The sequence below is a fragment of the Pseudophryne corroboree genome, chromosome 7, assembly GCF_028390025.1.
Source record: "Pseudophryne corroboree isolate aPseCor3 chromosome 7, aPseCor3.hap2, whole genome shotgun sequence".
NCBI lineage: Eukaryota > Metazoa > Chordata > Amphibia > Anura > Myobatrachidae > Pseudophryne > Pseudophryne corroboree.
Genome location: NC_086450.1, coordinates 484,690,605 through 484,703,449, shown reverse-complemented (window position 1 = coordinate 484,703,449; position 12,845 = coordinate 484,690,605). Strand labels below are relative to the sequence as shown.

The 12,845-nt window shown below is 46.5% G+C and overlaps 1 protein-coding gene across 6 annotated transcripts in view; it reads right to left on the bottom strand.

The window, feature by feature from the left end:
* LOC134945653 (uncharacterized) overlaps window positions 1–12,845 on the bottom strand; it is a 91,880-nt gene that overhangs the window by 54,399 nt on the left and 24,636 nt on the right. For 5 of the 6 annotated variants that reach the window (XR_010182141.1, XR_010182142.1, XR_010182139.1 and 2 more), the window contains one exon: window positions 11,650–11,724. The exons of the other annotated variant lie outside the window; for it this stretch is intronic. Coding sequence is in view for 1 of the 5 variants with exons in the window: in XM_063935091.1 (XP_063791161.1) it covers window positions 11,650–11,724 (75 nt within the window). In the remaining 4 variants the exon portion in view is untranslated. The remainder of the gene's footprint in view (window positions 1–11,649; window positions 11,725–12,845) is intronic. 6 annotated transcript variants of the gene reach the window in all.

The following is a 12,845-nucleotide window of genomic DNA, read 5'->3' as shown; positions in this document are numbered from 1 at the left end:
AACACCGGGCTCTGCGCCTGGTCCTGGTGCCAAAAATACGGGGGACAAAAAGCATAAGGGTCCCCCGTATTTTTGGAACCAGCACCGGGCTCCACTAGTCAGTGAGATAATGCCACAGCCAGGGGACACTTTTATATAGGTCCCTGCGGCCCTGGCATTAAATCACTAACTAGTCACCCCTGGCCGGGGTACCCTGGAGGAGTGGGGACCCCTTAAATCAAGGGGTCCCCCCCTCCAGCCACCCAAGGGCCAGGGGTGAAGCCCGAGGCTGTCCCCCCATCCAAGAGCGGCGAATGGGGGGCTAAGAGCCTTGTGAAAAAAATAGAATATTGTTTTTTGTAGCAGTACTACAAGTCCCAGCAAGCCTCCCCCGCAAGCTGGTACTTGGAGAACCACAAGTACCAGCATGTGGGGGGGAAACGGGTTCGCTGGTACCTGTAGTACTAATACAAAAAAAATACCCAACAAAAAACAGGACACACACACCGTGACAGTAAAACTTTATTACATACATGCACACCTACATACACACATACTTACCTATGTCCACACGAGGCTCAGTCCACTTCTCCATGTAGAATCCTCGGGGTACCTGTGAAAAAAATTATACTCACATAATCCAGTGTAGCTTGTGTCCTGTTTGTAATCCACGTACTTGGCAAAAAAACAAACCGAAAAATCCGATCCACGCACTGAAAGGGGTCCCATGTTTTACACATGGGACCCCTTTCCCTGACTGGCGGGACTCCCCGTGACTCCTGTCAAAGAGGGTCCCTTCAGCCAATCAGGGAGCGCCACGTCATGGCACTCTCCTGATTGGCTGTGCGCTCCTGAGCTGACAGTCAGGCTGCGCACTAAGATACAATGTAGCGCATAGGCGCTCCATTGTATCCAATGGTGGGAACTTTGCAGTCAGCGGTTGACCGCGAGTAACCTCAACCGCTGACCGCAAAGTTCCCACCATTGGATACAATGTAGCGCATAGTATCTTCAGTGCGCAGCCTGACTGTCAGCTCAGGAGCGCACAGCCAATCAGGAGAGTGCCATGACGCAGCACTCCCTGATTGGCTGAAGGGACCCTCTTTGACAAGAGTCACGTGGGGTCCCGCCAGTCGGGGAAAGGGGTCCCATGTGTAAACATGGGACCCCTTTCAGTGCGTGGATCGGGTTTTTCAGTTTGTTTTTTTGCCAAGAACGTGGATTACAAACAGGACACAAGCTACACTGGATTATGTGAGTATAATTTTTTTCTCAGGTACCCCGAGGATTCTACATGGAGAAGTGGACCGAGCCTCGTGTGAACATAGGTAAGTATGTGTGTATGTAGGTGTGCATGTATGTAATAAAGTTTTACTGTCACGGTGTGTGTGTCCTGTTTTTTGTTGGGTATTTTTTTTGTATTAGTACTACAGGTACCAGCGAATCCATTTTTCCCCCACATGCTGGTACTTGTGGTTCTCCAAGTACCAGCTTGCGGGGAAGGCTTGCTGGGACTTGTAGTACTGCTACAAAAAACAATATTCAATTTTTTTCACAAGGCTATCAGCCCCCCATCCGCCACCCTTGGATGGGGGGGACAGCCTTGGGCTTCACCCCTGGCCCTTGGGTGGCTGGAGGGAGGGACCCCTTGATGTTAGAGGTTCCCACTCCTCCAGGGTAACCCGGCCAGAGGTGACTAGTTAGTGATTTAATGCCAGGGCCGCAGGGACCAAGATAAAAGTGTCCCCCGGCTGTGACATTATCTCTCTGACTAGTGGAGCCCGGTGCTGGTTCCAAAAATACAGGGGACCCCTGCGCTTTTTGTCCCCCGTATTTTTGGCACCAGGCCCAGGCGCAGAGCCCGGTGCTGGTTGATCAAATATGGGGGAACCCCTGTCATTTTTTTCCCCATATTTTTTCAACCAGGACCGGCTCAAAGAGCCCGAGGCTGGTAATGCTTAGGAGGGGTGACCCCACGCAATTTTTTTTTCAGATTTAAAAACACTTTAAACACCTTTTTAAGGTACACAATGAAGCCCTGCACGGATCTCACAGATCCGGTCGGGATTCCTTGTGTTTTGTCAGGCAGTGTTTTACTCATCACTCCCGTAAAACACTGCCTGACATTACGAATCACATCGACATCGGAAAATACGAATTTGGAAAACTCGGCAGCTTAGTAAATAACCGTATCAGGATTCAAAAAGTTGCAGTAAAATGCACCCGATACCATTCGAGATCAAACACCCTTAAAAACGGCAAAAACACGAATCTTTGTAAATATACCCCAAAGCCTAAAATACCTTTCCATAAATGTGCACTCGCTCTCATAATCAAGTTAATCGGCAATTAGCACACACCTTGCAGCAATTAACGTTAATGCGGTTCCCAGGCGCGGTCCTCATGGCACCTCAACAGTCCAGGCTATCCATGCTTAGGCACAGGTGACTTAATTTTACCTCAGTTAGTGATTATTAGAGATGAGCGCCTGAAATTTTTCGGGTTTTGTGTTTTGGTTTTGGGTTCGGTTCCGCGGACGTGTTTTGGGTTCGACCGCGTTTTGGCAAAACCTCACCGAATTTTTTTTGTCGGATTCGGGTGTGTTTTGGATTCGGGTGGTTTTTTCAAAAAACCCTAAAAAACAGCTTAAAACATTGAATTTGGGGGTCATTTTGATCCCATAGTATTATTAACCTCAATAACCATAATTAACACTCATTTTCAGTCTATTCTGAACACCTTACACCTCACAATATTATTTTTAGTCCTAAAATTTGCACCGAGGTCGCTGGATGACTAAGCTCAGCGACCCTAGTGGCCGACACAAACACCGGGCCCATCTAGGAGTGGCACTGCAGTGTCACGCAGGATGTCCCTTCCAAAAAACCCTCCCCAAACAGCACATGACGCAAAGAAAAAAAGAGGCGCAATGAGGTAGCTGTGTGAGTAAGATTAGCGACCCTAGTGGCCGACACAAACACCTGGCCCATCTAGGAGTGGCACTGCAGTGTCACGCAGGATGTCCCTTCCAAAAAACCCTCCCCAAACAGCACATGACGCAAAGAAAAAAAGAGGCGCAATGAGGTAGCTGACTGTGTGAGAAAGATAAGCGACCCTAGTGGCCGACACAAACACCGGGCCCATCTAGGAGTGGCACTGCAGTGTCACGCAGGATGTCCCTTCCAAAAAACCCTCCCCAAACAGCACATGACGCAAAGAAAAAAAGAGGCGCAATGAGGTAGCTGACTGTGTGAGAAAGATAAGCGACCCTAGTGGCCGACACAAACACCGGGCCCATCTAGGAGTGGCACTGCAGTGTCACGCAGGATGTCCCTTCCAAAAAACCCTCCCCAAACAGCACATGACGCAAAGAAAAATAAAAGAAAAAAGAGGTGCAAGATGGAATTGTCCTTGGGCCCTTCCCACCCACCCTTATGTTGTATAAACAAAACAGGACATGCACACTTTAACCAACCCATCATTTCAGTGACAGGGTCTGCCACACGACTGTGACTGAAATGACGGGTTGGTTTGGACCCCCACCAAAAAAGAAGCAATTAATCTCTCCTTGCACAAACTGGCTCTACAGAGGCAAGATGTCCACCTCATCATCATCCTCCGATATATCACCGTGTACATCCCCCTCCTCACAGATTATCAATTCGTCCCCACTGGAATCCACCATGTCAGCTCCCTGTGTACTTTGTGGAGGCAATTGCTGCTGTTCAATGTCTCCGCGGAGGAATTGATTATAATTCATTTTAATGAACATCATCTTCTCCACATTTTCTGGATGTAACCTCGTACGCCGATTGCTGACAAGGTGAGCGGCGGCACTAAACACTCTTTCGGAGTACACACTTGTGGGAGGGCAACTTAGGTAGAATAAAGCCAGTTTGTGCAAGGGCCTCCAAATTGCCTCTTTTTCCTGCCAGTATAAGTACGGACTGTGTGACGTGCCTACTTGGATGCGGTCACTCATATAATCCTCCACCATTCTATCAATGGTGATAGAATCATATGCAGTGACAGTAGACGACATGTCCGTAATGGTTGTCAGGTCCTTCAGTCCGGACCAGATGTCAGCATCAGCAGTCGCTCCAGACTGCCCTGCATCACCGCCAGCGGGTGGGCTCGGAATTCTGAGCCTTTTCCTCGCACCCCCAGTTGCGGGAGAATGTGAAGGAGGAGATGTTGACAGGTCGCGTTCCGCTTGACTTGACAATTTTCTCACCAGCAGGTCTTTGAAACCCAGCAGACTTGTGTGCGCCGGAAAGAGAGATCCAAGGTAGGTTTTAAATCTAGGATCGAGCACGGTGGCCAAAATGTAGTGCTCTGATTTCAACAGATTGACCACCCGTGAATCCTTGTTAAGCGAATTAAGGGCTCCATCCACAAGTCCCACATGCCTAGCGGAATCGCTCTGTCTTAGCTCCTCCTTCAATGTCTCCAGCTTCTTCTGCAAAAGCCTGATGAGGGGAATGACCTGACTCAGGCTGGCAGTGTCTGAACTGACTTCACGTGTGGCAAGTTCAAAAGGTTGCAGAACCTTGCACAACGTTGAAATCATTCTCCACTGCGCTTGAGACAGGTGCATTCCACCTCCTATATCGTGGTCAGTTGTATAGGCTTGAATGGCCTTTTGCTGCTCCTCCAACCTCTGAAGCATATAGAGGGTTGAATTCCACCTCGTTACCACCTCCTGCTTCAGATGATGGCAGGGCAGGTTCAGGCGTTTTTGGTGGTGCTCCAGTCTTCTGTACGTGCTGCCTGTACGCCGAAAGTGTCCCGCAATTTTTCTGGCCACCGCCAGCATCTCTTGCACGCCCCTGTCGTTTTTTAAAAAATTCTGCACCACCAAATTCAAGGTATGTGCAAAACATGGGACGTGCTGGAATTTGCCCAGATGTAATGCACGCACAATATTGCTGGCGTTGTCCGATGCCACAAATCCACAGGAGAGTCCAATTGGGGTAAGCCATTCCGCAATGATCTTCCTCAGTTGCCGTAAGAGGTTTTCAGCTGTGTGCGTATTCTGGAAACCGGTGATACAAAGCGTAGCCTGCCTAGGAACGAGTTGGCGTTTGCGAGATGCTGCTACTGGTGCCGCCGCTGCTGTTCTTGCGGCGGGAGTCCATACATCTACCCAGTGGGCTGTCACAGTCATATAGTCCTGACCCTGCCCTGCTCCACTTGTCCACATGTCCGTGGTTAAGTGGACATTGGGTACAGCTGCATTTTTTAGGACACTGGTGACTCTTTTTCTGAGGTCTGTGTACATTTTCGGTATCGCAACCCTAGAGAAATGGAACCTAGATGGTATTTGGTACCGGGGACACAGTACCTCCAACAAGTCTCTAGTTGGCTCTGCAGTAATGATGGATACCGGAACCACGTTTCTCACCACCCAGGATGTCAAGGCCTCAGTTATCCGCTTTGCAGTAGGATGACTGCTGTGATATTTAATCTTCCTCGCAAATGACTGTTGGACAGTCAATTGCTTGGTGGAAGTAGTAAAAGTGGTCTTACGACTTCCCCTCTGGGATGACCATCGACTCCCAGCAGCAACAACAGCAGCGCCAGCAGCAGTAGGCGTTACACGCAAGGATGCATCGGAGGAATCCCAGGCAGGAGAGGAATCGTCAGAATTGCCAGTGACATGGCCTGCAGGACTATTGGCATTCCTGGGGAAGGAGGAAATTGACACTGAGGGAGTTGGTGGGGTGGTTTGCGTGAGCTTGGTTACAAGAGGAAGGGATTTACTGGTCAGTGGAGTGCTTCCGCTGTCACCCAAAGTTTTTGAACTTGTCACTGACTTATTATGAATGCGCTGCAGGTGACGTATAAGGGAGGATGTTCCGAGGTGGTTAACGTCCTTACCCCTACTTATTACAGCTTGACAAAGGGAACACACGGCTTGACACCTGTTGTCCGCATTTCTGGTGAAATACCTCCACACCGAAGAGCTGATTTTTTTGGTATTTTCACCTGGCATGTCAACGGCCATATTCCTCCCACGGACAACAGGTGTCTCCCCGGGTGCCTGACTTAAACAAACCACCTCACCATCAGAATCCTCCTGGTCAATTTCCTCCCCAGCGCCAGCAACACCCATATCCTCCGCATCCTGGTGGACTTCAACACTGACATCTTCAATCTCACTATCAGGAACTGGACTGCGGGTGCTCCTTCCAGCACTTGCAGGGGGCGTGCAAATGGTGGAAGGCGCATGCTCTTCACATCCAGTGTTGGGAAGGTCAGGCATCGCAACCGACACAATTGGACTCTCCTTGTGGATTTGGGATTTCGAAGAACGCACAGTTCTTTGCTGTGCTTTTGCCAGCTTGAGTCGTTTCATTTTTCTAGCGAGAGGCTGAGTGCTTCCATCCTCATGTGAAGCTGAACCACTAGCCATGAACATAGGCCAGGGCCTCAGCCGTTCCTTGCCACTCCGTGTGGTAAATGGCATATTGGCAAGTTTACGCTTCTCCTCCGACAATTTTATTTTAGGTTTTGGAGTCCTTTTTTTTCTGATATTTGGTGTTTTGGATTTGACATGCTCTGTACTATGACATTGGGCATCGGCCTTGGCAGACGACGTTGCTGGCATTTCATCGTCTCGGCCATGACTAGTGGCAGCAGCTTCAGCACGAGGTGGAAGTGGATCTTGATCTTTCCCTAATTTTGGAACCTCAACTTTTTTGTTCTCCATATTTTATAGGCAGAACTAAAAGGCACCTCAGGTAAACAATGGAGATGGATGGATTGGATACTAGTATACAATTATGGACGGACTGCCACGGTTAGGTGGTATAAAAAAACCACGGTTAGGTGGTATATATTGTAATACAATTATGGATGGACGGACTGCCTGCCGAGTGCCGACACAGAGGTAGCCACAGCCGTGAACTACCGCACTGTACACTGGTTGATAAAGAGATAGTAGTATACTCGTAACAACTAGTATGACTGACTATGACGGTATAAAGAATGAAAAAAAAACCACGGTTAGGTGGTATATATTGTAATACAATTATGGATGGACGGACTGCCTGCCGAGTTCCGACACAGAGGTAGCCACAGCCGTGAACTACCGCACTGTACACTGGTTGATAAAGAGATAGTAGTATACTCGTAACAACTAGTATGACTGACTATGACGGTATAAAGAATGAAAAAAAAACCACGGTTAGGTGGTATATATTATAATACAATTATGGATGGACGGACTGCCTGCCGACTGCCGACACAGAGGTAGCCACAGCCGTGAACTACCGCACTGTACACTGGTTGATAAAGAGATAGTAGTATACTCGTAACAACTAGTATGACACTATGACGGTATAAAGAATGAAAAAAAAACCACGGTTAGGTGGTATATATTATAATAATACAATTATGGATGGACGGACTGCCTGCCGAGTTCCGACACAGAGGTAGCCACAGCCGTGAACTACCGCACTGTACACTGGTTGATAAAGAGATAGTAGTATACTCGTAACAACTAGTATGACTGACTATGACGGTATAAAGAATGAAAAAAAAACCACGGTTAGGTGGTATATATTGTAATACAATTATGGATGGACGGACTGCCTGCCGAGTTCCGACACAGAGGTAGCCACAGCCGTGAACTACCGCACTGTACACTGGTTGATAAAGAGATAGTAGTATACTCGTAACAACTAGTATGACTGACTATGACGGTATAAAGAATTAAAAAAAAACCACGGTTAGGTGGTATATATTGTAATACAATTATGGATGGACGGACTGCCTGCCGAGTTCCGACACAGAGGTAGCCACAGCCGTGAACTACCGCACTGTACACTGGTTGATAAAGAGATAGTAGTATACTCGTAACAACTAGTATGACTGACTATGACGGTATAAAGAATGAAAAAAAAACCACGGTTAGGTGGTATATATTATAATACAATTATGGATGGACGGACTGCCTGCCGACTGCCGACACAGAGGTAGCCACAGCCGTGAACTACCGCACTGTACACTGGTTGATAAAGAGATAGTAGTATACTCGTAACAACTAGTATGACACTATGACGGTATAAAGAATGAAAAAAAAACCACGGTTAGGTGGTATATATTATAATACAATTATGGATGGACGGACTGCCTGCCGACTGCCGACACAGAGGTAGCCACAGCCGTGAACTACCGCACTGTACACTGGTTGATAAAGAGATAGTAGTATACTCGTAACAACTAGTATGACTGACTATGACGGTATAAAGAATGAAAAAAAAACCACGGTTAGGTGGTATATATTGTAATACAATTATGGATGGACGGACTGCCTGCCGAGTTCCGACACAGAGGTAGCCACAGCCGTGAACTACCGCACTGTACACTGGTTGATAAAGAGATAGTAGTATACTCGTAACAACTAGTATGACTGACTATGACGGTATAAAGAATGAAAAAAAAAACCACGGTTAGGTGGTATATATTATAATACAATTATGGATGGACGGACTGCCTGCCGACTGCCGACACAGAGGTAGCCACAGCCGTGAACTACCGCACTGTACACTGGTTGATAAAGAGATAGTAGTATACTCGTAACAACTAGTATGACACTATGACGGTATAAAGAATGAAAAAAAAACCACGGTTAGGTGGTATATATTATAATACAATTATGGATGGACGGACTGCCTGCCGACTGCCGACACAGAGGTAGCCACAGCCGTGAACTACCGCACTGTACACTGGTTGATAAAGAGATAGTAGTATACTCGTAACAACTAGTATGACACTATGACGGTATAAAGAATGAAAAAAAAACCACGGTTAGGTGGTATATATTATAATACAATTATGGATGGACGGACTGCCTGCCGAGTGCCGACACAGAGGTAGCCACAGCCGTGAACTACCGCACTGTACACTGGTTGATAAAGAGATAGTAGTATACTCGTAACAACTAGTATGACTGACTATGACGGTATAAAGAATGAAAAAAAAACCACGGTTAGGTGGTATATATTATAATACAATTATGGATGGACGGACTGCCTGCCGACTGCCGACACAGAGGTATCCACAGCCGTGAACTACCGCACTGTACACTGGTTGATAAAGAGATAGTAGTATACTCGTAACAACTAGTATGACACTATGACGGTATAAAGAATGAAAAAAAAACCACGGTTAGGTGGTATATATTATAATACAATTATGGATGGACGGACTGCCTGCCGACTGCCGACACAGAGGTAGCCACAGCCGTGAACTACCGCACTGTACACTGGTTGATAAAGAGATAGTAGTATACTCGTAACAACTAGTATGACACTATGACGGTATAAAGAATGAAAAAAAAACCACGGTTAGGTGGTATATATTATAATAATACAATTATGGATGGACGGACTGCCTGCCGACTGCCGACACAGAGGTAGCCACAGCCGTGAACTACCGCACTGTACACTGGTTGATAAAGAGATAGTAGTATACTCGTAACAACTAGTATGACTATGACGACGGTATAAAGAAAGAAAAAAAAATACCACGGTTAGGTGGTATATAATTATACAATTATGGATGGACGGACTGCCTGCCGAGTGCCGACTGCCGACACAGAGGTAGCCACAGCCGTGAACTACCGCACTGTACTGTGTCTGCTGCTAATATAGACTGGTTGATAAAGAGATAGTATACAACAATATACTACTATACTGGTGGTCAGGCACTGGTCACCACTAGTCACACTGGCAGTGGCACTCCTGCAGCAAAAGTGTGCACTGTTTAATTTTAAATTAATATAATATTATGTACTCCTGGCTCCTGCTATAACAACCTGCAGTGCTCCCCAGTCTCCCCCACAATTATTATAAGCTTTTATACATTGATGTGCAGCACACTGGGCTGAGCTGAGTGCACACAGACTGAGTCACACTGTGTGACTGCTGTGTATCGTTTTTTTCAGGCAGAGAACGGATATAGCAGAGAACGGATATATTAAATAAAAGTTAACTTAACAACAACTGCACTGGTCACTGTGGTAAACTCTGTCTGCACAATCTCTCTCTCTCTCTCTCTCTTCTAATCTATTCTAATGGAGAGGACGCCAGCCACGTCCTCTCCCTATCAATCTCAATGCACGTGTGAAAATGGCGGCGACGCGCGGCTCCTTATATAGAATCCGAGTCTCGCGAGAATCCGACAGCGTCATGATGACGTTCGGGCGCGCTCGGGTTAACCGAGCAAGGCGGGAAGATCCGAGTCGCTCGGACCCGTGAAAAAAAAAGTGAAGTTCGTGCGGGTTCGGATTCAAAGAAACCGAACCCGCTCATCTCTAGTGATTATACCATCTATGCACAAGCAGGGATATCCCTAAAACCTGCGCCGTTGGGGTACCTTGAGGACCACGTTGGGGAACCACTGCACTGACCCATAGTAAAGACCAGCTCTTCCAGAAGGATTTCCTGGTATGTTACTGGGATAACCACTTCCTGCAAGGAGTTCACAAAGCAAATGATCATTTTTCGGAGGTATAAAATGATCATAACATCACTGCATGCACCAAGGACCACTGGGCCTAATCCATGTTTGTATGCAACGGGCGATTTTCATGCAATGGAGCCATCATCGGTAAACTGCGCATGTGCTGCGTTTGCAACGTGTATGTGTGAAGGTGCCGCTATGATCCCGCTCACATTGAGGATTTCATTGCAAAGTGATTGACATCGTACTTGCAAAAACATGGTGCCTGAGCCGCTACTGCAGTGTTCATTCTGCATAGCCACAGACCGTCCCTTTGCCTCGATGTTCCTCATTTTTGCGTGTAGTCTGCTAATGTGTACGCAGTTGCGATCGAGCTTGCGTCTCTTTTCATTTCCGGGCAGCAGCAGCATTTGCTAACATCAGCCGTTCCGAAGGCTAGAAAATCGCACTTGCATAAGCAAACACGAACTAGGCTCACTGTAAGACTATAACAGAGAAAATGCGGCACAACAAGGACAATGCCAAAATCAGGATGTCCTGCCATAGTGGACAACAGGACAAAGACAAAACTCATCAGGGTCGCTACCAAAATGTCAAAAAGCAGCTGCAGGAAGTTATGCCAGACCACTTCCTGCGCTAGCGTATGTGCAATCTGCGGGGGACACTGAGAGGAATTATATCAGATCCCTACCAGGAATTTATACAGAAAGAAACTCATAGGCTTCAGTAGGCAGCTATAGGTGGCGTCGCCTGTCGCGTATACTGTACGCTCTGGAAAGTTTCGCTCTCCAGTACATCCTGCACAAACTAGGAAAAGTCCTATAATTAGTGTATTATTCTGCATTTGTCTTCAAAATTTAAGTGAAACCAATGTAAATGGAATAAATACACAATATAGAGTATAATGTGTAGGAACAATAATCTGTAAGGAGACAAATCTGATTCATACACATTTATAATGTCATTATCAGTCTGATCGCTGAGATGTTTTACAGTGTCGGCAAATACTGACCTCTGTGACTGAGAGATGTAATCCTGTTACTGTATTGCTCCGAGCACTGGTTACTGAGTCACTATCAGACACCTATCTCTGTGGTATGTAGGCTTATACCTGACATTACACAGGACATACATTAACCTACTGAGGCATTTCCGTTCTGTACAAACCCATATACTTGTCACACTTAGGTGACTACCTACCTTCTTTTTACCCCATAATTGGGTTTGGGCTTTCTGCCGACATATGGGGTGCGTAGATGGAAGGACAGAGCCGGGCTGGGAGTCAAAATGAGACCAAGTGTGAAAAAAAGAAAAGAAAATGTGTTCGCTCAGAGTGTGTAACCAATCACAGCCGTACAACTTGTTACTGTGTATCCCTCAGAGTGTGTAACCAATCACAGCCGTCCAACATGTTACGCAGGGGTGGATTGTAATAGTGGTGATTAGGCAGGGGTGGATTATAATAGTGGTGATTAGGCAGGGGTGTATTATAATAGTGGTGATTAGGCAGGGGTGTATTACAATAGCTGTGATTAAGCAGGGGTGTGTAATGGCTGTGATTAGGCAGGGGGGGGGTTATAATAGAGGTGATTAGGCAGAGTGGGTTATATTAGCTGTGATTAGGCAGGGGTGGGTTATAATAGTGGTGATTAGGCAGGGGCAGATTATAACAGTGATTAGGCAGGGGTGGATTATAACAGCACTAATTAGGCCACTGTGGATTATAATACTGAAGATTAGGGAGGGGTGGATTATAATACTGGCAATTAGGCAGGGGTGAGTTATAACAGAGGGGATAAAGTAGGGGTTGGGTTATAATAGTGATGATTAGGCAGGATGGATTATAATAGTGGTGATTAGGCAGGGGTGGGTTGTAATAGTGGTGATTAGGCAGGGGTGGGTTGTAATAGTGGTGATTAGGCAGGGGTGGGTTGTAATAGTGGTGATTAGGAAGAGGGGTGGGTTGTAATAGTGGTGATTAGGCAGGGGTGGATTACAATAGCTGTAATTAGGCAGGGGTGGGTTATAATAGCTGTTATTAGGGAGGGGTATGTTATAATAGCTATGATTAGGCAGGGGTGGGTTATAATAGTGGTGATTAGGCAGGGTGGATTACAATAGCTGTAATTAGGCAGGGGTGGGTTATAATAGCTGTTATTAGGGAGGGGTATGTTATAATAGCTATGATTAGGCAGGGGTGGGTTATAATAGTGGTGATTAGGCAGGGTGGGTAATAATAGCTGTGATTAGGGAGGGGTGTGTTATAATAGTGGTGATTAGGCAGGGGTGGGTAATAATAGCTGTGATTATACAGGGGTGTGTTTATAATAGTGGTGATTAGGCAGGGGTTGGGTTATAATAATGGTGATTGGGCAGGGGGGATTACTATAGTGGTG